Source organism: Pan troglodytes, chromosome 7 (genome assembly GCF_028858775.2).
Source record: "Pan troglodytes isolate AG18354 chromosome 7, NHGRI_mPanTro3-v2.0_pri, whole genome shotgun sequence".
NCBI lineage: Eukaryota > Metazoa > Chordata > Mammalia > Primates > Hominidae > Pan > Pan troglodytes.
The window spans coordinates 153,081,131-153,105,623 of NC_072405.2; the positions used below are offsets into that span (position 1 = coordinate 153,081,131).

Here is a 24,493-nt window from a genome sequence, read left to right on the forward strand (position 1 = left end):
TGGATGAATGGGTGGGTGCATGCATGGATGGATGGGTGAGTGGATGGATGGGTGGGTGGATGGATGGGGGACAGAAGAGGGATAGATGCAGGGGTGGGTGGATGGGTCGATGGATGGGGGATGAATGGATGAGTGAATGAATGGAGACTGGACAGAAGACAGATGGATGGGTGGATGGATGAGTGGATGGATGGATGGATGGATGAGTGAATGGATGGATGGATAGATAAATGGATAGGGGATGGGTGGATGGATGGAGAGAGTGATGGATGGGTGGGTGGGCATATGGGTAGAAGGATGGATAGGTGAATAATGTATGGCTAAAAGGGGAGATGGATGGATGAGTGGGTGGGTGGAGGAGGGATGGATGGATGGATGAATGGATGGATGAATGGATGGATGGATGAGTAGTTAAAGACAGGCTTAATGTTGTTTCTTCCAAGGTGACCCAGGATGGGTATTTGTGGGCATTCAGGTTGACTTCTCCCCAGGGTACAAATGCTCTTGCAGCCTCTCTGACAAAACTTAGCACAGGTTTGGACACCCCTGGGAATGGGAATCTTACTCCTTCTCAGGGAAGTACCTGCCCCACTGGGACAGACCTGTTTCAGGCCTTCTTCCATGGGAGCTTGGACTTGCCAGTCTGACACCCACAGCCTTGGTTCTGACCCTGTATCCAGGCTTCAGAGCCAATTACATCTCACAGGCGAGTCTGATAGCTAGTCAAGTTCCTTGGAGGATTGAGGTTTTTTGCATAGACAGGCACTGAGTGAGCTCTCAGGTTTGGCTGCTGATTTAACAATGGGCTAGGGTAGAGAGGGGGAGGCAAGGAGCTGGAGGTGGCTGTGATAGCTACCCAGGGACATTGGCTGGTGGCTTAGATGGCATGATGACAGTGGGCACAGGGCTGAGGCCGAGGAAGATGTCCTGGCAGTGGGGTGGGGGGATTGCTAATGCTGAGATATGGGAGGTGGTGGCTGAGGTCCTGAGGGTGCTTTGTCCTCTTGAAGGTTAGTGCTGGGCTCCAGCCTTGTCCTGACTGTATTGTCTGCATTTGAGATCCAGACATCCCTGCCCTGGGGTGGGCTGGGCCCTGCTCCCTGAGGAAGTGTGGCAGGTGTTCATCCTGTTCTGGAAGGTCGCAGCAGGTGGCCTTGGGGAAGTCAGGAGTAGAAGAGAAAAAGAGGACGGCTGGCAAGGTGGTCTCATCATTCCTCTGATTTCAGGGCCAGATGTAATGGGGCCAGGGCAGAGGGTGCTAGAGCTGGCAGGTCCTAGAGAGGAGCAGAGCCCACTCCATCAGCCCGCCAGGGGTGGGAGTGGCCTGCACCACCAGACACTGAGTTCAACTGCTCCCCTCGCCTGCCTGCTCCTGGCTCCTCTTCTAACCAAAATCTGGAACCACTGGCTCTTCCTTTTCCCATCAAGCCATGTCCTGCCCTGCCCATTTCTACAGGCTGTGAAACTGCCCAGGGCACTGCACTGGTGGGGCCCTGGGTCCCTGCCCTGGCACCTCACTATAAGCCTCTCCTACCCCACTGGCAAGCTGAGGAGTAAGCCTGGATGAAGGACTTGGGTCATAGGGAATCTCAGGGACAGGTACCCAAAAGGTGGCATCATGGATGGTGAGGTTAAGGTCAAAGATAGGGCTCTAAGGCTTGGATTGGGCCTCACTCATAGCCTGTGCTTGGGCCTGAGCTGAGCCCCTTTCCCTATCATTGACTGAAGCCTTTTCCTGATCACACAATCACACACTGAGCCTGGACCCTAGTTACAGATTGAATCCTGATCCTTGGCCCTTGACTGAGTCATACTCCGTGGCTGAGCCACAGGCTCACACATGGAGCCAGGACATCAATCATAGATCAAGGCCTGGCACTGGTTACAGACTGAGCCCTGATCCTGTTTCCAGGCTGAGTCCTGATCTCTGGTCACAGATAGGCCTTGCTCCCAGTCTCTGTGAGGGGTTGTGAAATGCATGTGTGTTTGTAGGGGGTGTGTGTGTATGTGTAAATAGAGTCTCAGCCTAGGCTTTGAGGCCACTTTGTGGGAGTCTTGAGAAAAGCCAGCTGAGAGCTGTGACGTTTGATGGCTGAGAGCATGTCTCCCTCTTGACAAAATCAGAGCTCAGGGTCACAGCCTGGATGGGGCATCCAAGACAGCACTAGAATGTTCCCAGCCTCCCAGGCCCCTTCCTCTCCAGGAGGCTGCCCTCATTTTACCACCAAGGCGTCTCTGACAGATGGTGGCTGTGCTCCGGGTGGTGGGGCCCCTGGGAGCAGGCCCTGGACCATAGCGCCCACTGTGGACTACAGGTCTAGCCCCAGGAGGGTGACACCCAGGGGCCCAGAAACAGCTGCTGGAGCAGGGAGGGTGAGGTGGGTAGGCTCAGTGGGGGTCTGCAGGGCCCAGGAGGAGTGGCAGGTTCCAGGGTGAACATTCTCCTCTCCTAGCCAGGCTGGGGCCCATCTCCTGCCACGACCTCCCTTGGGCAGCCCTTGGGAGGAGCCGGCGCTGGGTAGGAGGGCCACTGGGTCCTGTCCTTCCTCATGTCCTTGAGTTCCTTGTGTGTTTCTAGGACCACGTGCATATGTGTGCATGCATGTCCATGCCTGTGATCATGGGGAGTCTCAGCCTGGAGGCTTCTGGGGCAGAGGACTCCCTGGAGAGTTGCCTGGAGGACTGGGGCGCTGGCCTAGGGCCAAGGTGAAATGAAGGCCCCTTCTGCACCAGAACTTGTGGCTGCCCTGGGCATCTGACCCCCTGGGCACCAGACCCCTGGGAGCAGAGCTGAGTGAGGGCAGGGATGTTAGGTGGACATGTGGGGTGAGCCTGGAGAGGCAGGCAGCGGACACACTGGGATCCAGCCTATGGTCTCCTCCTCAAAGCAGCCTCCGCCATCAGCCTTGGGGCAAGGCCCTGCTCAGGCTGGGGAGGTGGGTAGTGGGGTGCTCCAGAGGACAACCCCAGCTCCTGGTCACTGCCTTGACCTTCCTTCCACCTGACATGCCTTGCCCTCCTCAAGGCCTGCCAGATCTCTCCATCATTCAAGGCTTGGCCCTAATGCCCCCTCCTCCAAGGAGCTGGCCCTGACTTCACCCTGGTAGATGTGGTGCTCCCTTGCCGATGGGTCTCAGCTGCTGCCCCACCCTGGTCAGGCCCCCACATCCCCTGAGGGCAGAAATCTGCATGGTTTGTGTGGGGGTCCCAGGCCCATGGCTGTTCTCACGATGGGATAGAGCTTAACATCACAGGAAGGCAGGAAGAGAGACAGATAAACAGGAACGGGGACATAGACGGGGTCAGAGATGCAGCTGGGGGCCCCTCTCTCTGCCCTGGAAGGCAGGTCTGTGCCCAGAAAGGAGACTCAGGAGTCCTGGTGCAGGGGGCACTTCTTCAAGGAATTCGGGGCTGGGCCGCATAGGGCCAGCTGCGGCAGGGCCATGGGGGTGGGCGAGGACTCTACAGTCGGAGGCTCAGGAGTGGGAGGAGCGTGAGGACCCCGCAGTGGAGGCTGTTCAGAGCGGGCGCCCCGTCTACATTGCACAGCTCAGTATTGCAGCAGGACACGGGCCGGGTCTGGCCGATGCCATCCACATCCGAGGGCTCACACTTGCTGGCACAGGACTTGGTCACCGTGGAGTCCCCCTGGAAGGGGTACACTGTGGGGTGTGGGAAGAGTCAGCCGTCAGGGCTGGTCACTGCCTCCAAGCCCTGGTCCCTGCCAGTACCACCTCATGCAGGCCTCACTCTGGGGTCACCCACCCGGGTCTCCGTCCCTCCTGGCCCAGTGCCCTCCTCTTCCTCTCTCCTCCCACCGACGTTGTCCGGGTGTCTACCATGTGCCAGGCACCCGGCCTGATGGGGCAGTTCCCTCCCCGAGGTGACCGTTGAAACCAAAGCCTGTAAGTGTGCCCAGCTTCTCCAGTCCCCCCAAAACGAGGTTGCAGATATGTTCCCACTGAAGGACATGAGGGAGAGAGGAAGGAAGGGGAGGGCAGAGGGAGGCCTAGCTCGGGCAGAAAGCCATTTCTGGAGATGGGTGAGGTGGTGGCTGTGCACTGGGGCCAAGCTGGCTGGTGGTGACTGGGCTGGAGGTGGCTCTGACCGGGAACCCAGCCCTGCCCGCCTTCCGTGCTCACTGCCCTATCTCCCGGGAGTAGAGTGTGACTGGGCTGGAGGTGGCTCTGACCGGGAACCCGGCCCTGCTCGCCTTCTGTGCCCACTGACCTATCTCCCGGGAGTAGAGTGTAGTCTTGCACATGGTTTCGTTGGTGGTGCAGGTGGCGATGGTGACACAGTCGGACACTCCTGTGGGCTCCGGACAGACGTAGCAGTGCAGGGCCGGCGCTGGGGAGAAGGGACAAGGGCGGTCAGGCAGGCTCCACCCCTCCCAAGCCCAGAGACAGTCTGTCCTGGAAGCCCACGTCTGAAGAGGACAGTGACACTGGCCAGGGTCGGGATGCCTACCAGCCAAAACTCAGGAGCAATGCCAGGAGCCTGCGGCTGGGGACAGGTCGGGCTCAGCCTCGGAACCCTGCATCCCAGAGGCAGAGTCGGCTGCTGGGGGTGGGGATCCAGCCTGCAAGGCCTGGGCGGAGCCAAGCCAAGCCCCTTTGGAAGTGTTTGGGAGACTCAGGGGGACCAAGGCCCTGGCATCTTCATAGCAAGAGGCACCTCGGGCAGGAAGCCTTGGGTGGGGGCGTGGCTGGGGGCAGGTTACCCCCTCAGTTTCCCCATCAGGGAAGTGCTGCTGTGGAGATTAAGGGATCAGGCCAGGAGGCCCATGGAATGCAGGGTGTGCCAGGCTGCATCCGGGCTGTGTCTGGGTGCCCACTCCTCTCCCACAGGGACTTGCAGACCGGCAGGGACGGGGACCGGAGAGGCTCCAATTCCCTCCTGCTCCAGTGACCTCGGCCCCAGCCGCAGCAGCCCAGGTGGGTCTGGCTGGCTCCGGCTGGCCGGGGCAGCCAGCTGCACAGCTAGGCCCGACTCCTCTGTCCCCACTGTGGGGATGCAGCGGGGCCTCTGCCCCTCTCTGGTGCACCTGTTTCTGGGAAATGGGCAAAGCCATCTGCCAGGGGCCTCTGGGCCAAGCTGCTTCTGGTTGAGTCCAGGACATTGCCCCTGATGGTTGTTTCAGGCTCCACATCAGGGAGTCACCCCACCCCATGTGTCTGGTTTCCCCACTCCTCTCCATCCCTACTGCCACCCCAGCCTCAGAGCCTCCCTGGGGTTGCCTTCCCTCCCCTGCTCAAGGCCCTTCTGGGTGCCCATAGCCCCCCATAAAGTGTGACACCCAGGCTGGTGCTCAGGGGTGTGGCTGGCTGGGCCCCCACCCACCTCGAAGGCCACCCTCTGCTCACCCTCATTAGGCGCCCCCCTCACCGCCAGCCCCTCTCTCCGTCTCCACCCTCCCCTCCTTATGGCGGGGGGGCCACACCCCCGGCCCCGCAGCTCTGGCTTCTCCTGCCTCTGAACCCCCTTCCTGGGGCGCCCTCCCGGGAACAGTGTGAATGTCAGTGGGTGGCATCTCCCTCCGTCCCAGCTCCCCTGTGGGTCCCACACCTTACCCAGCTCTCCGCAGGCAGCCAGCACCAGCGCCAGGAGCGCCAGCCGTGTCCCCCGCATGGTCCCGGCCCACTCCTCTGTGCTCTCACCCCAGGCTTGCCTGGCGGGGACAGCAGACACCAAGTGAGGTGGTGACAGACCGGTCTGCTGAGCGGATTAGTGGGGTAGAGTTTCCCCAGGGTGGAGGTGTGAAGATCCCGCCCCTCCAGGGGCTCCCCAGCCTTCCAGGCTGCTCCTCCCACTCCCAGCCTGGCCCTCTAGGCCCACCCCACCCACCTGGGACCCTCCCTGTCCCTTCCTCATTCCTCCAGTATCAGGCCGGTCCCCTCCCTGCCCTTTCCTGACCCCTCCAGCTCCCTGCCTCCGCCACCATGGCCTGGGGCCGCCCCTTCTTCCCTTTGTGGGGACCCTCCTTGACTCCTACACACCCTGTGCCTCGGCTCTTCTCCCCACCCCCCTCATCCAGGAGAGCCCCCACTGGCTCACCCCAGGCAGCCCAGGGACCCCCCAGACTGCCTGGAAGGGGGCAGGGGAGTGTTACAGGCCACTCTCTGCTGCTGGCTCCTCAGGGATCCCTCCTGCCTCTGGTCATCTGTGTTCCAAGGCAGATCCGTGTGCTGGATCTTCCAAGATTCTGGGCTGGAATCTTTCCAGGAGGACCTTGGTCCCACCTCCGAGCTCCTTTGAGTGGTCAGGCTGGGTGTTGGGGGCCTGGGAGTGAACTGCCACCTGGACAGCCAGCTACAGGGTGTGCTCAGAGGCTTAAGGAGACAAATGCCAAAAACTACTGGGTCAGCAGAGAAGGTCCTGGATAGAGAGTGGGGTGGGGAGGAGCTGGGGTCTCTTGGGGGTGCTAATCACATGCCCCCAGCCACCTGCCAGCTGGGTACCTTCATCTCTAACCTTCTGATAAAGCTGCCCTCAGGCAGGGCTTACCACCTCCTTGCAGGTAAGGAAATTGAGGGAAAGTTCCTTATCCAGGGCTCAGACAGGGGACAGTGACTTTGGGTTGGGATGCCTCAGACCATCTCCTGCTCAGCTCCCAGCTCTCCCCACGGACATCCCCGCAGACTGCCTGCTCCAGCCTCCCCAGGCTGTGTCTGGTCTGTGATCCTGCCACCCCCTGCTCCCAGTCCTGCAGCTGCCAGTGTGTAGGGTGTGGGGGTGGGGGGAGGGATGCGTGACAAGCAGCCTGTGTCTTCCTGGGCCCTGGCGGTCAAGGCCATGATCTCAGCTAAGCCCAGACTGAAACTGGAGCTCTTCAGCCTGAGCACCCAAATCCCACCTCATCCTGGTCTTTGCTCCTGCTGTTCCCACTGCCAGGAATGCCCTTCCCTCTTCTGTCCCAGTGTTTGAAATTCTGTCTTTGGTCGACCGCACTCTCCTGCCCGCACCCCCTCCCTGCCATGGCCCTTTTGGTGTCCCCACGCTTTCCTGCTGCATCAGCTCTGTTTGGGATCTGGTCTTCGCCCCAGCGGCTGGGAGAGCCTGTGTCTCTCTGAGACTAGGTGGGGGTGGAGTGTGCAGGGGTGGTGAGTGGGGCACCAAGGATTCCCTAGCGCCCCACTTGTGTCAGAGACTTAGCCTAGAGGATCTCACTTTTCCTCACTGCAGCTTCAGAGGTGCACAGTGCTAATGAATTTATTTTGCATAAGGGAACTGTGGCTCTGAGAAGTAATTGACTTAGGCAAGGCCGCCCAGCCAGGCCTGGGTGAAGGCTGAACAGCAGCAAGCCTGTCTGGTTTTTCATGGTGCCACTCAGCCACGCTGCAACTGGCCATTGATGCTGGGTGCAGCTAACTGGATTAGACACCCCACCCTACACACCCTGGGTTCCTCTTGAGGCCTGACCCAATTCCTCTGCCATGGCATGGCCCAGCTCCTTCCTGTCCTCAGACCCAGGGGCCCCACCTGTGCCTTCTACCCAGAATACACGCCTGGCCCCCAGGCATTCACCTCCTCCTAGAATATCTGCCTGACCCCCATTGGAGAGATCCAGGCTAAGCCTTTCTGCAAAGTTGCAGCTGCCTGATTGGGGTGCGGAAAAATGTGGCCTAGCCAGGGTCTGGGCTGGCTTTGTTTGGGAGGACTGTGTTCCAGGAAGACCACACCCTTCCCTCCTCAGTTCCACCAGGAAATTCTGGGTCAGAGCTCAGTGTGTGACCAGAATCTGGGATCAGTCTATTATCAAGATCAGGGCTCAGCATATTACAAATGTCAGAGCTCAGCACGTGACCAGGATCAGAGTCAATGTGTGATCAGGAGCAAGGCTCACCTTGTGACCAGGATCAGGGCTCAGTGTGTGATCAGGAGCAGGGCTCAGCATGTAACAAATGTCAGAGCTCAGCTTGTGACTAGGATCAGGGCTCAGTGTGTGATTAGGAGCAGGGGTCAGCATGTAACAAATGTCAGAGCTCAGCTTGTAATCAGGATCAGGGCTCAGTGTGTGATCAGGAGCAGGGCTCAGCTTGGGACCAAGATCAAGGCTCAGTGTGTGATCAAGAGCAGGGCTCAGCATGTAACAAATGTCAGGGCTCAGCTTGTAATCAGGATCAGGGCTCAATGTGTGATCAGGAACAGGGCTCAGCACATAGAAAATGTCAGGGCTCACCTTGTAATCAGGATCAGGGCTCAGTGTGTGATCAGGAGCAGGGCTCAGCATGTAACAAATGTCAGAGCTCAGCTTGTAATCAGGATCAGGGCTCAGTGTGTGATCAGGAACAGGGCTCAGCATGTAACAAATGTCAGGGCTCAGCTTGTAATCAGGATCAGGGCTCAGTGTGTGATCAGGAACAGGGCTCAGCATGTAACAAATGGCAGGGCTCAGCTTGTAATCAGGATCAGGGCTCAGTGTGTGATCAGGAACAGGGCTCAGCATGTAACAAATGTCAGGGCTCAGCTTGTAATCAGGATCACGGCTCAGTGTGCGATCAGGAGCAGGGCTCAGCATGTAACAAATGTCAGAGCTCAGCTTGTAATCAGGATCAGGGCTCAGTGTGTGATCAGGAGCAGGGCTCAGCATGTAACAAATGTCAGGGCTCAGCTTGTAATCAGGATCAGGGCTCAGTATGTGATTAGGAGCAGGGCTCAGCATGTAACAAATATCAGGGCTCAGCTTGTAATCAGGATCAGGGCTCAATGTGTGATCAGGAACAGGGCTCAGCACATAGAAAATGTCAGGGCTCACCTTGTAATCAGGATCAGGGTTCGGTGTGTGATCAGGAGGAGGGCTCAGCATGTAACAAATATCAGGGCTCACCTTGTAATCAGGATCAGGGCTCAGTGTGTGATCAGGAACAGGGCTCAGCATGTTACAAATGTCAGGGCTCAGCTTGTAATCAGGATCAGGGCTCAGTGTGTGATCAGGAGCAGGGCTCAGCATGTAACAAATATCAGAGCTCAGCTTGTGACTAGGATCAGGGCTCAGTGTGTGATCAGGAGCAGGGCTCGGCATGTAACAAATTTCAGAGTTCAGCTTGTGACTTGTATTGGGATCAATGTGTAACTAGGATCAGGGCTCAGCGTGAGACCAGAGACAGCCTCTAGGGATGACCTCCAACCACAGTAATGCTGCTGCTAAACTGAGGAATTGTCAGGCTGCCACTGGAGCTACTGACTTCAAGAAATTACCCCTGAACTGTGATCCAGGGATCAGATGGGGCCCTCACACCAGCTCCCACACCACTGCCTCTTTTCTGGGCACACTGGACCCCTGCTGTGAAGCCCTTCTCCAGGACCTTCCCCAGATCCCTCTCCATAGGCCAGGGTGAAGATTCAAGTCTGTCACCTAGAGGCACTCTGGTGGGGTAGGGCAGCAGGGAAGAGAGGCCACACCCTGGTCCCTGGCAGTTTCTGCTGACAGGTCAGTGGTTGGGATGGTACCCAGGGTGGGATGGGAGCTCAGGTTCCATGGTCTGCCATGTCCCTTGCTACCAGGGTCTGTCCGTGGTCATCTGGTGTCCCATCATCACCCAGTGTTCTGTGTCTGCTCAGGCCCTGTGGTCAGTCAGTATCCTGTGGCCGCCCACACTTACTGTGTCACTGTTTCTGTTTCGGAGTCTGGGCACGGCTTCATGTTGCTGCCGGGTCACTCTCAGGCTACAATGCAGGCTTTGGCTGAGCCATAATCATCTCAAGGCTCAGCTTGGGGAGGACCTGCTTTTAAACTGGTGTGGAGTTGGCCAAATTCTGTTCCTCACTGTCTGTTGTTAGAGGCCGCCCTCAGCTCCCGGCCATGTGGGCCTGTTCAACGCGGCCACCAGCTTCGTCAGAGCCTCAGGCTGCACTAGTGTCTATGGCTGGGTAGCAAATCACCCTACACTTAGGGGTTTAAAACCACACCCATTTTTAGCTCCGGCCTTTCTTGCCTTGTGGGTTCGGCTGGGCTCTCTGCTCAGGGTCCCACAAGCCACAGTCGAGGTGTGGTGGGGCTGGACTCCACCTGAAGGCTCCAGAAGGAATCTTCAGCCTCACTCAGGCACCAGCAGAATCCGGGTCCTTGAGGTTGCAGGGCTGACATCCCTGTTTCCTTGCTGGCATCTGCGGAGGCTGCTCTCTGCTCCAGGGCCCCCATTCCTCCTTGGGTGACCCCTCCACCTGCCAGTCAGCCACGCGCACTGCATCCTCCTCCAGCTTCAGTCTCTGTCTTCCTTTTCTGCCACTGGCAGACATGTTCCATCCCTGGCTGCACCTTGCACCAAACAGTAAAACCCCCGACTTTGTCATTCTCTCCACAAGTGCTGAGGTTCACCGGAGGTGGCTTCTGGCGTCTGCTCTTGCCTTCCCCCTTCCCACCCTTATGATGAAGTGCAGCCACATGCCGTCCCCAAAGCCTCACCTTCCGTGGCCACCTCATCCCAGGGGAGGGATCTGGAAGCTGATTTGTTGCCGCCCATCTTCTCGGCTGATGGGGCCCTCAGAGGTCAGATGACCAGCTCCAGAATCTGACCCTCAAGGGTCACTTGTAGATAATGCCTTCTGATGGCCTCAATGGGTCTTGAGGAAAGACTCCTGGAATGAGACCCCACACCCACTGCTTATCAGGGAGGCGGTGGGCGGGGCCTATGCAGGAGCCACTGCCTTCACATGTATACCTTTGCAAGGTGGCCTGCGGCCCAGAAGCCCCGCGAGCCAGGACCCCACGCAGCCAGCAGAGAAGTAGGTGCCTTGCCTGGATTCCTGCCTTCCCTATTCAGGAAATAGAAGTCGCCCCTAGGCTCCAGGGCCCCTGGGAAAGGGAGCTGTGGTTTTCCAGCCCCTGCAGCACCAGGTGGTGCCCTGGCAAGGTTGTGGGTGGAGGCCTGGGCCTTCCACCAACACAGGCTGGGCTCCCCGCTGGCTCCAAGCCACAGTGAGGTGCCACAGGGGCAGCACTGGGGGCCTCTCCCCTGCACCCAGGTGCACAGCCCCGCCTGCTCTGCTCTTGGTGGCTTCTCTTCCGTCCTCTCACCCTGTTCATGTTTTGTGCTGTGAGCACCTCAGCTTCGGGGCAGGGGTCCCCAGGCCCCATGTGGGAGGCTGTGGCCAAGCCCGGGGCAGGGCAGTTTCTGATCACACTCGTATGGGATGGCCTCATTTGTTTTTTTGCCTCCAAAAGAGGAACTCCTCTATTCGGGCAGCTTCCTGGGTGGACGGGGAAAAGGAAGTGTCAAAAGTTCAGGCCTGGGGCACCCTTCCAGGCTAGATGCCAGCAAGGCTCAGGGAGGGCTGGCAGCGTCCAGCGAGGCCTGGGGGCTGGCTGGAAGGAGTCAGGCTTAGAGGTGCTGAGTGGGCAGGAGACACAATCCTGAGTCTGACACGCAGAGCCCTGTAGGAGCTGGCACTGTTCCCCTCTGTGGCCTTGTCCCCTACTCAGTCCCTCCCAATTTATGTTGGCAATACCCACCCTCGCCCAGAACCCAGAGGAGCTCTCTCTGCCACTGCAGCTCCAGGGCCCAGCGAGCCTTCCTGCGCAGCCTGCCTCAGGGTGGTCTCCCGGGAGTCTCAAGGGCTGCCCCACCTGGGCTCCGGCTCTCCTGGTCATCCAGTAGGGCAGGCCAATGGCTCCTAAACCAGTGTTCCTATGTTGAAAAGGAAGTGGAGGCACAAACAGCGCCAAAGGTTGTACGTTGGAAAGAGGTCTCCTGTGTCCTTCCAGAAGGGATGTGTCCTCCAGTGCCACCCTCTGCACCCACGCAGGTTAGCTCACCTGCAGCTTCATGATGGGAAAACTGCAGGGAACATGTGTCTGTGCATGTTCTTTGCCCCCTACCCTGTTAGGAGCAGCGGGTAGGAGCAGGGCTTGTTCACACTGAGAACTGGAGCCAACTCCACCCACAGGGCTCACTGTTCATGGGACCACGATCCCCTCCCCTCCCCTTCCCCTTTTTTTTTTTTTTTTGACAGAGTCTCCTTCTATCAAAGGCTGGAGTGCAACGGTGCTATCTCAGCTCACTGCAACCTCTGCTTCCTGGGTTCAAATGACTCTCCTGCCTCAGCCTCCTGAGCAGCTGGGATTATAGGTGCATGCCACCACGCCCAGCTAATTTTCATATTTTTAGTAGAGACGGGGCTCACTGCAACCTCTGCCTCCCGGATTCAAGTGATTCTCCTGCCTCAGCCTCCTGAGTAGATGGGATTAGAGGCTCATGCCAGCATGCCCGGCTAATTTTCCTATTTTCAGTAGAGATGGAGTTTCACCATGTTGGCCAGGCTGGTCTTGAACTCCTGACCTCAAGTGATCCACCCACCTCAGCCTCCCAAAGTGCTGGGATTACAGGGGTGAGACACTGTGCCTGGCCTAGACCATGACTTTCCACCGTGCATCTTCATTCCTGAGCTTCACGCTTCCAGGAAGATAAAGCAGCAAATGGCTATCATTTATTGAGGATCTTCCCGAAAGGCCTATTGACTCTTCAATAGAAACTGTTAGGGAACACCTCAAGACTCAGAACCCATGGCCTCAAAATTCTAAACTACTTTTTCCGAGTCCTGGCTCAACACTAATGGAGCCCCCTCATTGGAAGACCTACCTCAAATCAGACTCAAATCCCAGGAGTGCTGGAGGGAGCTGGGGTGACCTGTCCTTGGGTTTTCGGTGACATTTTAGGGAGCCAGCATTCAACGAAATGCTAGTGGCATTTTGAAGTTTCCTGGACAGGGGTGATTTGTCCTGCGAGGGCTGCATCTGGGACAGCACCGAGGTTGGTCCGTGTCCTTTCTCGCCGCGTGGCCTGGTCGCTCTCCTGCTTGGGGGTTTGCAATTCTGCTTGGCACCTCTGTGATTCCCAGGACGGTTGAATTTCCTCTCCTCGGCTTGGCCACTTGAATGGCTTTTTCTGGAAACCTGCTGCTCATATCTGCTGCTCTTTGGGAATCTCAAAGGATTATTTACTGTAAACCAAAACTAAAATTCTAAGGCCCTCCACAACCATCTGAATGGACCCTCTTCTTGACTAGGGCATTCCAAAGTGAACCTGAAAAACCGGTTCGGATCATGCCGGGAAAGGGTTGCACACCCTCATCATCCCTCCTCCCTCCTGGAATTCAGGAAAAGCTGACCACCGTTAACATCAACACAGACCTTCAGTCTGAGGAGAAGCATTTACCATCTATTGTCTCGGAAGCCTGCTACCTGGAGGCTTCATCTGATGATAAAACCCTGGTCTCCACCCCCCTTGTAATCCACACATTCCTTTCCATTGATTCCAGCTCTTTAGATAATCTTAACTCTTTCAACCAATTGCCAATCAGAAAATTTTTAAATCTACCTAAAACCTGGAATCCGGCCCCCCCCAACCCCGCCCCCACCTCGTCCGCTGGAGTTGTCCTGCCTTTCCGGATGGAGCCAATGTACATCTTCCATGTATTTGATTGATGTCTTCAGTCTCCCTAAAACCAGACTGTGCCCCAGCCACCTTGGGCACATGTTCTCAGGGTCTCCTGAGGGCTGTGTCGTGAGCTATGGCCCCTTATATTTGGCTCAGAATAAATGTCTTCAAATATTTTACAGAGTTTGAGTCTTTTTGTGGACGTTATGTGTGGAGGGAATCATCGTGTGTTACATGCGTGGCAAATATTTCCTTGTTTGTCTCGTCCTTCAGTTTGTTTATTCTTTTTTTCTTTTCTTTTCTTTTAGATTTTTAGGTAGTATTTATGAATCCCAATCCTGGTTTTGTGTCTTTTCTTTTAAAAAAATTTTTAACAGCTTTATTGAATATACTTCACGCACCATACAATCCACCCGTTTACAGTGGGTAACTCAGTGGTTTCTCACGCACCATACAATCCACCCGTTTACAGTGGGTAACTCAGTGGTTTCTCACGCACCATACAATCCACCCGTTTACAGTGGGTAATTCAGTGGTTTCTCACGCACCATACAATCCACCCGTTTACAGTGGGTAACTCAGTGGTTTCTCACGCACCATACAATCCACCCGTTTACAGTGGGTAACTCAGTGGTTTCTCACACAGCATACAATCCACCCGTTTACAGTGGGTAATTCAGTGGTTTCTCACGCACCATACAATCCACCCGTTTACAGTGGGTAACTCGGTGGTTTCTCACGCACCATACAATCCACCCGTTTACAGTGGGTAACTCAGTGGTTTCTCACGCACCATACCATCCACCCGTTTACAGTGGGTAACTCGGTGGTTTCTCACGCACCATACAATCCACCCGTTTACAGTGGGTAACTCGGTGGTTTCTCACGCACCATACAATCCACCCGTTTACAGTGGGTAACTCGGTGGTTTTTCACCTACCATACAATCCACCCGTTTACAGTGGGTAACTCGGTGGTTTCTCACGCACCATACAATCCACCCGTTTACGGTGGGTAACTCGGTGGTTTCTCACGCACCATACAATCCACCCGTTTACGGTGGGTAACTCGGTGGTTTCTCACACACCATACAATCCACCCGTTTACAGTGGGTAACTCAGTGGTTTTTAGCATATTCGCAGTTTTAGCCCATTTTCATCATCTTGAAAAGAAACCTTGAATGCTTCAGCGCTTTCTTTGCTCCATTCACTGTGAGAACGTGAAGTGGTTATTTTGTGAGATCGTGAGATGGATATTTTGGTTTCTTGACATTGCTTATTTTGTGAGATCGTGAGATGGATATTTTGGTTTCCTGACATTGCTTATTTTGTGAGATTGTGAGATGGATATTTTGGTTTCCTGACATTGCTTATTTTGTGAGATCGTGAGATGGATATTTTGGTTTCCTGACATACAGCTCTTAAAACCCTTGGAATCTCTGGAGTGGCAAGGGCATCTTTTGTATGCTAATGAGAGGACTGGTGACTGGGGGTCCCCAGGGAGCTTCAGGATGAGGGACAACGGGATTAGAGAGCTGGGACTTCAGCCCCACCCCCAGCCTTCAGGGGAGGGGAGCGGCTGCAGGTTGGGTTGGTCAGTGGCCAGTAGTTTAATCCATCATGCCTACGTAATGAAGCCTCTGTAAATTTCCCAAAAGGACAGGGCTCAGGGAGCTTCCAATAGCAGAACACATGCAGGTGCATGGAGGTGGCGCTGGGAGGGGCTGGGAGCTCCGCGCCCCTCCCCATGCCTGCCCCGCGCGTCTCCTCCACCTGCTGTGCGTCCACACCTTCGTCACAGCCTGTGTCATAAATGGGTAAACGCGGCTCAGCGTGTCCCTGAGTTCTGTGAGCCGCTCCAGCAAGTCATCAAACCCGAGGAGAGGGTTGTGGGAACCCTGATTCATGGCAGGTCGGTCAGAAGCACGGGCCACACCTGGGGCTTGTGACTGGCATTGGAAGTGGGGCTCACTGCGTGGCACTGAGCCCTCCACCTGCGGGATCTGACGTGACCTCCACTGGAATGGTGTCGGAATTGAATTGAGGACACCCAGTTGGTGTCCACTGCAGTGTGGCTTGGTTGCTGGTGGAGAGAAATACACACACTTTGGTGATGGGGTGAAGTACTGTATTGTGTGAGAGCAGGAAAAGTACTCTGGCTTTTCCCTATTTCTTTTTGTTTGTTTGTTTGTTTGTTTGTTTGTTTGCTTTTTAAGATGGAGTCTCGCTCCTTTGCCCAGGCTGGAGTGCAGTGGCACCATCTTAGCTCACTGCAACCTCCGCCTCCCTGGTTCAAGTGATTCTCGTGCCTCAGCCTCCCAAGTGGCTGGGATTACGGGCTTGCGCCACCACACCTGGCTAATTTTTGTATTTTTAGTAGAAACGGAGTCTCACCATGTTGCTCAGGCTGGTCTCAAACTCCTGACCTCAGGTGATCCACCCTCCTCGGCCTCCCAGTGTGCTGGGAATGCAGGCGTGAGCCGCCACACCCAGCCTTTCCGTATTTCTTAATAATCCCTGCCACCCCCTAGCAACCACTCATCTCCTTTCCCTCCCTATAGAGCTGCCTATTCCGGCCACTTCTGAGAAATAGAATTGTACACTGCTTGGCCTGTTGTGCGCAGCTTCTGTCTCACTTAGCGTCGTGTTTTCAAGTACCCCCCCGCCCGTGTTTTCAAGGCTCCCCCGTGTTTTGGTGTGGGTCGGGGCTTCATTCCTTTATGTGGCTGAATAACATTCCGTGGTGTGGGTCTGTCATCTCTGTCGATCCCTCCATCAGTTGATGGGCATTTGGGTTTTTCCCGCCTTTTGTCTGCTATGAATAATGCCACTGTGAATGTTTGTGCACAGGCTTTTGTGTGGACTTGTGTTTACTCTTCTTGGGCCATGCCTGGGGGTGGAATTTGGCCTGGGGGTGGAATTTGGCCTGGGGGTGGAATTTGGACCAGGTGGGGGGGCGGGGGTGGAATTGCTGTGTTTACAGCAACTCTGTCCAATCCTTTCAGGAACGTGTCTTGCTTTTCTATTCTGAATTATCTAGCATTTTAAAACCTCCTCTTTTTACATCGAAACCTCTCATTCAGTTGGCATGCCTTTGGCTGTAGCGAGAGAGGTGAGGATCCAGCCTTATCCTGTTCTCTCCGCAGTGCTCCACGGCGGCTGCCAGTGAGCCCTGTCCCTCTCCTGCAGATCTGAGAAGCGCTCCATTGTTACCTCAATTCTTGAGCTTATCTGGGTATCTCCAGCGCACCCCGTTTATGTCTTCTTCTGTGCCCGGGGCTACTCTGAAAGTTGTCCTGCACCTGAGTGTCCGGAGGCCCTGCCTGAGACACCCCCTCCTTGTGGAGCAGCTTAACAATTGCATCAGCTTTCTCCTGTGCTGATTCTTCATGAGAACGTTGCCAAGGTGAGAACAAGAAAGGCCAAGGAAAGGGCCTGGCGGTGTGTTTCTTGGCAGGTGCTAACTCAGTGGGGGGGATCTGGGTGCTGCAGGTATTGACTCACCTCGGCCTCTCCGAGGGGAGTGCCAGGCTTATGTGGGGGTCTCATTCAACCCTGCAGCCCGAAGCTCGGCCATGACGCAATGTTTGCCTAGTGAGTGATCAACTTCCACAAACATCACTTACCTAGTTTCCATGTCCACCCTGAGATGGGCGGCCACAGCTGCCCATCACCTCAGTCTGATTCATCCCACTCCCAGCATCTCTCCCCAGCACCCTGCCTTGTGTGCTGGGTACCCAGTGGCCCAGAGGAGCTGGAGGTAGTGTTCCCTGCCAGAACTGGGGGTTTCCTAGAGAGGGGCAGGCCGGGCCACTGGCCCAGGGGCATGTATGAGGGCGAGGGTGAGGATGCCGCCTCACTCTTCTCCCTATTCCAGAAGGCCTGCTGCAGCCGTCTTTGCCAATGGCACCTCCTCCCTTCCTCCACCCCGCACAGCCTCCACGTCTCAGCCGGGGTGTCCTTTTTCTGAGGTTTCCCAACTCACGCTCTGGGGTGGAGGGCTCCTCATGTGCCCCAGCCCCAACTCCCACTCTAGCTGCTTCAGGAGAAGCAGCTGCCCGGGGTGCCTGGGCCCCCGTGCCCTTCAGGCCTGACAGTTGGCTGGAGGTGGGAGGGCCTGTTCCGTGATAAGGGCAAGTGGGGGTGGGGTAGTAGGGTTTAGCCTGGGGTGAGGGAGCGAGGCACCCCCAAATCTACTCCACTCTACCCCCAAGCCCAGGATGGCAGGACTCCACTCTCACTGCATAGCTTGTACCACACGATCCAATCACATTTTATTGAGGGGAGGTCGGGACCTGAAGGGGCGGCAGGCACGATGGGCCCCAGGCTTGGACGGCAGCAGATTGAGGCAAGACTCCACGCAGGACTTCCCTAGGACAAGTGGTGCTGGACGGTGGCTGCAGAGGCCGGGAGAGGTGGGCTGGCCAGTCTCGAGGGAGGGGCGGCCGTGAGCCCTGGCGCCAGGCTGTGGGGTCCGTGGGGGCTGAGCATCCGGGGGCCTGGAGGAGGGCAGCCGTCAGTCATGGTTGCAGAGGCTGGTCTGGCAGCAAGCGATGGATACGTAGGGGCCCAGGCCCAGGCTGGGGATATCGGGGCAGCCTATGTGGCACATCTTGGTGACCAGAGGCAAATCCTCGGTGTTGCTGAGGACCCCTGAGTGGGCAGGAGAGAAACCATGGAGCTCCCTGAGGCTCTGGTTTGCCCAGACCCTGCTGCCCCATCTGCCACTGAGCTGAGGGTCAGACGCCCCAGGTACATGAAGCATACGGGCCCTCCTGGGGCAGACGTGGCCCTTTGCTCATACCCTTCCCTGGGCATCACTGGCGGACACTCCCCACTATGCTTCTGACTTACTGGGTGCCTGGATCTGGCTCTGTCACCCTCTGAGCCCACATCTTCCCACCTGGGCAAGAAGGACGTGGCCAGCCCACCGCTGTTTCCACTTACGGGTGGCAGTGGTGACGCAGTGGGTGGAGTCCCTCAGGCATCTGGACCCATGGGAGCACCCTCCGAAGCCCGTGCACTGGTGACACCATATGGCTTCGGCTGCAGCTGCGGACATGGGGACAGACAGGACACAAACGGACGGGAGGCAGGTGTGGGCCACCTTCTGCAGTGATGGCACGCACTCATCTCCACCCAGCAGCTCATGCTCCTTCTCAGCTGCCAGTGTCCCGACCCTGTGATCCAGCCCTCTCAGGAGCTGGGCCCCTGTCCCTCACCTTGGGGTGCCTGGCAGCCCTGCAGCTGGAGCCAGCTGGTTGCATCCTTGCCCAGGAAGCAGCCTTGGGCAAGGGTGGGGCCGGGCAGCCCTGGCTCACAGTGTGATGTCCCAGGGCAGTGGGGGTGCAGCAGCCTGGGCTATTTGGGGTCCCAGGGTGGGAGGTGTGGGGGAGGTGGAGGGGCTCTGAGACACGCTTTCTGGCCATGCCCACTTTTGCCTCTGGGTACTGAGTGGGACCCGTTAGACCCCCGGGACTGGATTCTGGTGGCTGCGATGATGGGGCCGTTCCTGCCTCCACAGGGAGCCCAGGGCAAGGGCGATCAGGATGTGGTGGAACAGGAATTAAAAGAAATTAAAGAATTTGTAGGCCGGGCGCGGTGGCTCACGCCTGTAATCCCAGCACTTTGGGAGGCCGAGGTGGGTGGATCACTTGAGGTCAGAAGTTCAAGAACAGCCTGGCCAATATGGTGAAACCCTATCTCTACTAAAAATACAAAAACATTAGCTGGGCATGGTGGCGTGTGCCTGTAATCCCAGCTACTCAGGAGGCTGAGGCAGGAGAATTGCTTGAACCTGGGAGGCAGAGGTTGCAGTGAGCCGAGATTGCACCACTGCACTCGAGCCTGGGCGACAGAGCAAGACTCCACCTCAAAACAAAAACAAAAACAAAAACAAAAACAAAAAACGAAAAAAGGCTGTGTAAACAGAAACTCAGTTGTATGTAAGAAAACCCAATTCCCTCTGAGAAAGAGAAAGAACTAGAGTCCTTTAAAAATTCACTGCCTGTTCCTCTGTGGCTAGTGAGCCTTCTCTCTCCTCCTTTCCCAGGCGCTGTGGAGACACCGTTTCTCTAGTTGTGCAGCCGCAAGGTCACAGACAGAGAAACTCAAGTCGTAAAACATGTTTTTCCTTCAAAAGGAAGAAATGATGTAAGGAATGTCTCAATTAATTGAATCACTGTCTTTGTTTCTCGCTTCTGTAACATGCTTCCCCCTGCACCGATCTCCCCCGGCCCCGCGAAATGCTTAAAAGGTAACTTAACTCTTTGTTCAGAGCTCAGTCCTTTGGATGTTAACCCGACTGGGCCGGTGCACCTAAATAATAAATATCCTCCTCAACCCCTTGGTCTCTCTGATTCCTTAAAATATCCCGCTACAGTGGCGGCACCCAGGCAGCTGCAGGGAGCGGTGAGCTCTGCCTCACTTTACCCAGGAGGACGGCCCGTGCTCGGGAGACACTGCTCTTCCGCGGGCGCTGCTGTGGGTCTGCCCAGCAGTCCTGCTCTCTGCTTTGGGCACTGCCCCACTCCCGAGGCCTGCTAGCCCTCCTGGGCACCCCCCAAGGGCTTCCCTGCCTGCTCTCTGCCCCTCTTCATCCCTGTCTCTGTCCTCTCCTCCCTGGCCGCCTCCATCCATTTCTCAGCCTCCAACTCCCTCCCTCCCTGTCCTCACCCTTGGTTCACACACCCAGGACTGGGTAAGCAGAGTCCCTAACACCTGCTGGCCCCGGGCCTGCTCTCTCTGCATAGGAGCCTGCAGGGTGACAAGGCCAATGGTGTGGCCATAAGGATGTGAGGGCTGCTCTGTCACAGGCACCAGGCGCAGGCCCTGGCTTCCTCTTGAGCTGTGCCCCAGGCAGCCCAGCCTCAGGACACCGGATCCCACGCCTGCCCTATCCCATCTCTGCTGGGCTGCCCCCGCCTCACCGTTGCCAAAGGTGGAGAAGGGCTGGAGTCAGCCCCGGTCAGTGCCAGCTCCAAACCCGGGTTCCTGACAGCATGGCTCTGTATGCACCAGCACTGAGCTGACCTCAGACCTCAGTGGGCACCAGGCCCCTGCCACGGGCCAGAGTCCTCTGGTCACCCCTGGGTCCTGTGGGCGGAATCCTCCATCGAGGCACCACGGAGAAGGTGACACAGATGGGAAGTTCCGGCCAGGGCAGGCCCCTGCCATCAGCTTTGGCCCCTCTACCAGCCCCGGAAAGCAAGCTGAGACCCCACCTTCGAGAAAGAAAGGTGGTGACAGCTGCCTCCAAGCCCCTCTCTGCCTTCCCACCAAAGTGGCTTGAAGCTCCCCTTGGCTGTCACATCCAACCTAGTGACAGCCAATAAGTCGGACACGCCTCTACTCAACACTGGCAGCCACAGGCCACAGCTGGCTGGGGTGGGGGGTAGCAGGGAAGATGGGCAGGAGGCTGGGGCACCAGAAGGAAGAGGTAAGGATATGGGTGCCCAAGGGTGCCATGGAGAGAACCAGCTCCAGCCTGTCCACTACACATGCCCACGCTCCCAAGGCCTCCCTGGCTTTGAACTTGCTGTTCCTCCTGCCCTCTGGGCAAAACAAGCCCTGGTGCAAATGCCACCCCCTCCAGGAAGGCCTCCTTGGTTTCCAGGGCAGAGTGAATGGTTCCAACTCTGACACACCCACCGTGAACTGCAGCATCCTGCCCCAGCTGGCATCAGTGTCCCTGCTCCAAGTGATTGTGCTCAGGGCTCCCTCCTCACCCCCACCCAAGCATGAGGGCCTCTGAGGCTGGGCAGGGCGTTCTACCCATTCCTCAGTGCTCCCTCCCCTGCACTTAATGAGGCCCAGGAGAGGCTTGCAGAATGAATGAATAAATGAATGAATGAATGAATGAATGAATTCCGGGGGTGGTTGCAGGTTGGGTTATCAAGAAAAATAATAATTCTGTCCCTTATCAGAGGGTTTTTTATTTTCAGCAATGAGATCCTGAGGGAAGCAGATAAAATGTTAGCTCCAAACTGGAAAGGCTGCTCGATGGTGACTGTGAGGACACAGGGACAGTGTTCAGACTGGCGCCTGACACACGGGAGGGAGGGGAGATCAGGGGGAGCAGAGGAGAGAGGAAGAGAGGGAGGAGGAGAGGAAGGAAGGAAGGGAAGGAGGGAGGAGGAAAAGAGAGGAGGAGGGAGGTGGGGTGGGGGGGAGGGGGCAGGAATAATGGAGTGACAAACAGGATGGTGGGATGGGCTCTAGGTGTAGATGCATGGCTGGGGGCAGGTCTCTCCCACTGGGGACCCCCGTGCTGGCTCTGAAGCAGGCTGGCCCCTCGGGAAATTGTGCTGTCCATGCATGGCAGAGAGCAGACACCAAGAAATGACAGGGGATGCAGGTGCCCCTGAGAGAGGCTCGCCAGTCCTCCAACCGGAAGAGCGGTGAGGCAGCTTGGGGCTTGTTCCTCGAGGGGCAGGTGGGATTTCAGCAGAAGAAAGGGCTCCAGGAGCCCTGGTGCAGGGAAGGGCCTCTGGGTCAGAGGGGAGTCCGTGGGCACCGGGCACCCAGGCAGAGGCTCCTGTGATGTGCCGCCCCCGGCCTGGATGGCCACCTGACTGCCTGTCCAGTCCTGATGGTTATAAAGGCCTTCTCCAGGTTAAGTCAAGTCCCCAGGCCCCTGTGTGTCTCGGACCTTCAGCACAGAGCTGGTCTGCCCTCATGACCCTGGGGCAGTCCTCAGGGTCAGCAGCTCAGCCTCTCATAAGCCAGGAGGGTGCCCCTGGGGATGGAGACTGGAGGGGTGTAAGAGACACCTGAGCCAGCGCCAGGGACTCACCGACGCTCCACCCCCTGCTCATTCAGGACCTGGGAGGCAGGGGCTGCCCAGGTCGTTCAACCCACAGCCAGGGACGCAGAGGCTTGGCCCCTGGGGGGCTGGGCTGCTTGGGCTTGGAGGTGTAGGCCACCGGCAGATCAAGGGGCCAGCTGGTTTTGTTGAGGCCTCAGGGTGGGGGTGGAGACGCCCTGCCAAGAGAAGACGTTCAGGCTCTGCTGGGGGATGCCAAGGCCAGGTGTGCACAGCTGTGCTTGAGGGGTCATCCCCTTGGAGCCCTCAGGAAGGCCCTGGGCCAAGGGATCTGAAGCTGGGGGGGACAGGGCCAGCCGTAGCAGACGTGGGCACTGCGGGGGTCGAGGGTTGGGGGATGGGGATGGGGTAAAATCACCCAGGAAAGCAGGGAGCAGAGGAGAGGACCCGGGAGCAGGAACTGGGGATGGGAGAGCAGAGGGACTTGGTTTTCCCAGGCAAGAGGGAAGAGGGAGTCCCGGGAGGGTGGCCCCAGGAGACAAACCAGCTGGGAGGCCAGGCCCAAGAGGGCTGGAGGGGGGCAAATTCAGAGTGTGTGTGTGGGCGTGCACGAAGGTGCGTGTGTGAGGGGTGTCGAGGTGGACTGGAGAGGTCTGGGGGCTGGGCAGAGGAAGAGGGGGGTTTGAGCCAAGGGCTGTGCATCCTGAGAAGTGTGGGGGCCAGTGTGGGGGGCTGGGGCTGAGCTGGATGGACCTGCAGGATCGCAGGAGGCTTTCGGAGGAAAGCTGCACCTGGTAGATGGTGGGGGGACAGGAATGGGTTCTCCCGAGGTGGGCAGTCACAGCCCAGGGCTGGAGGGACGGTGGTTGGGCTAGAGTGATGGGGGCCTTGAGCAGGAGGTGGCCCCAGCCCCTGGACTCACCCAGCTGCAGGCTCAGGACGGCGGCCAGCAGGAGCCCAGTGCCGAGCTGCATGTTCTCCTGGTGAGGTCGGGCTGTCGGCGCCCTGGCCGGCTGCCTTATACCTGCTGGCACCCCGCCCTGGCCCTCGCCCGCTCAGCAGACTCTGCGGGTCTGAGTCACCAGGCAGCCGGGATCAGTCAAGGAGCCGGGCTGGGGTCCGGGTGGTAGGGGCCAACCTGGCCCCAAAGCTCGCTGGTTAGGCCTCTGAGCGGGCCGGTGTCATCTCATGAGCCATCTCTCCTTGTCCATAAAGTAGGGATAGCCCTGGCTGACAGGATTGAGGATCTGATAAAATGGCCTGGCACCAGGCAAGCAATGGCCACAGGCCACTCTCCCTCAGTGGCTGGGAAGGAAGGCCTGGCACCAGGCAGGTGACGGCCACAGGCCGGTCTCCCTCAGAGGCTGGGAAGGAAGGTCTGGTGGGAAGGAGGGTCTTGGGCACCAGCCACCAGCCCACCCCTTACGCCTCAAAATGCACACGAAGCTCAGGGCTGGGTGGAAGCCACAGGCCTTCATCTGCACTCCCACCCTAGAACGAGTTGGATGACAAGACCTCCTCCAAATAAGCCAGAGCTTTCCCATCCTGACCCCCCCAGGGCTGGGAGAACACAGAGGGAGCATGGTTGTGAGCCACCTCTCTGTCATCCGTACAGGGAATCGTGGCCATTGTCACACTGTGACTAACGCCCCAGGATCTGTGCAGAGGAGTAGGGGGGACAGAAAGGCCCTTGGTACTAAAAGGGACCCCAAGGATAAGGTAAGAGCCCAGAAGGGACACCCTGGAGAGCGGGAGCCATCAGCTGTTCCTCCAAAGGCTGGCCAGGGGCTGGGGCCCCAAAGGGCCTGTCCGTAGCCAGTCATCCATGCCAACCCGGGGACCCCTGTGTGTCTCTCGGGCTGCCCACATGGCTTCTGTCTACCCCTCCGTTTCGGGGGCTCCTTATGGCTGGGAGGTGGGCCCAGGAGGAGGGAGATCCTGAGAGAGGGGCTGGCATCCAGGCCCTCCTTCCTGGGGCAGTCGAGAAGCTGGGGTCAGGAACCAGGTAGGCAGAGAGGTCAGAGATGGCGGGATGGGGTCCTGGGGGTGTTCCCGCCTCCCTTACCCTGCACGCCCAGACTTCCTCAGGGGTTTGTATGCCCCTCAGGGGTGCTGGGTGGGGGGTGGCCTCTCTCCCACGGAACTGGGAGCAATTCTCAGCAAGCCCCAGGAGCCCTGCCTGTCTCCCTCCCTGTGCCTGGCTCCGAGGACAGGTCAGGCCTAGAGGCCAGAAAAGTCCAGGACCTGGACTGGGTAGGGTAGACAGGAAAGTGGCTGCATGGAGCCTGGAATGCCAGCCCAGCCAGGCTGGAAGGGTGAGGCCCGAGCTCAGGCCGAGGCAGTGGGGCTGG

At 57.6% G+C, this 24,493-nt stretch overlaps 2 protein-coding genes across 3 annotated transcripts; both read right to left on the minus strand.

Moving 5' to 3' along the window:
* Nucleotides 1–3,462: 3,462 nt before the first annotated feature.
* On the minus strand, nucleotides 3,463–5,711 carry LYPD2 (LY6/PLAUR domain containing 2). The gene is made up of 3 exons (XM_001150013.5): nucleotides 5,574–5,711; nucleotides 4,231–4,350; nucleotides 3,463–3,662 (listed from the first exon to the last, which is right to left on the minus strand). Exons 1-3 carry the CDS (start codon nucleotides 5,629–5,631, stop codon nucleotides 3,463–3,465), a joined length of 378 nt encoding a protein of 125 aa, XP_001150013.1. The 5' UTR covers nucleotides 5,632–5,711.
* An 11,647-nt stretch (nucleotides 5,712–17,358) lies between these two features.
* SLURP2 (secreted LY6/PLAUR domain containing 2) lies at nucleotides 17,359–24,402 on the minus strand. 2 transcript variants are annotated; one of them, XM_024345329.3, is made up of 3 exons: nucleotides 23,065–24,402; nucleotides 18,326–18,430; nucleotides 17,359–17,877 (listed from the first exon to the last, which is right to left on the minus strand). In XM_024345329.3, the coding sequence occupies exons 1-3, from the start codon at nucleotides 23,114–23,116 to the stop codon at nucleotides 17,750–17,752; spliced, it is 285 nt and encodes a 94-aa protein (XP_024201097.1). In that variant the 5' UTR covers nucleotides 23,117–24,402; the 3' UTR covers nucleotides 17,359–17,749. The 2 variants fall into 2 exon arrangements, with proteins under 2 accessions (XP_024201097.1, XP_003311986.1); XM_003311938.5 differs by having other exon boundaries at nucleotides 17,359–18,031.
* Nucleotides 24,403–24,493: the final 91 nt, after the last annotated feature.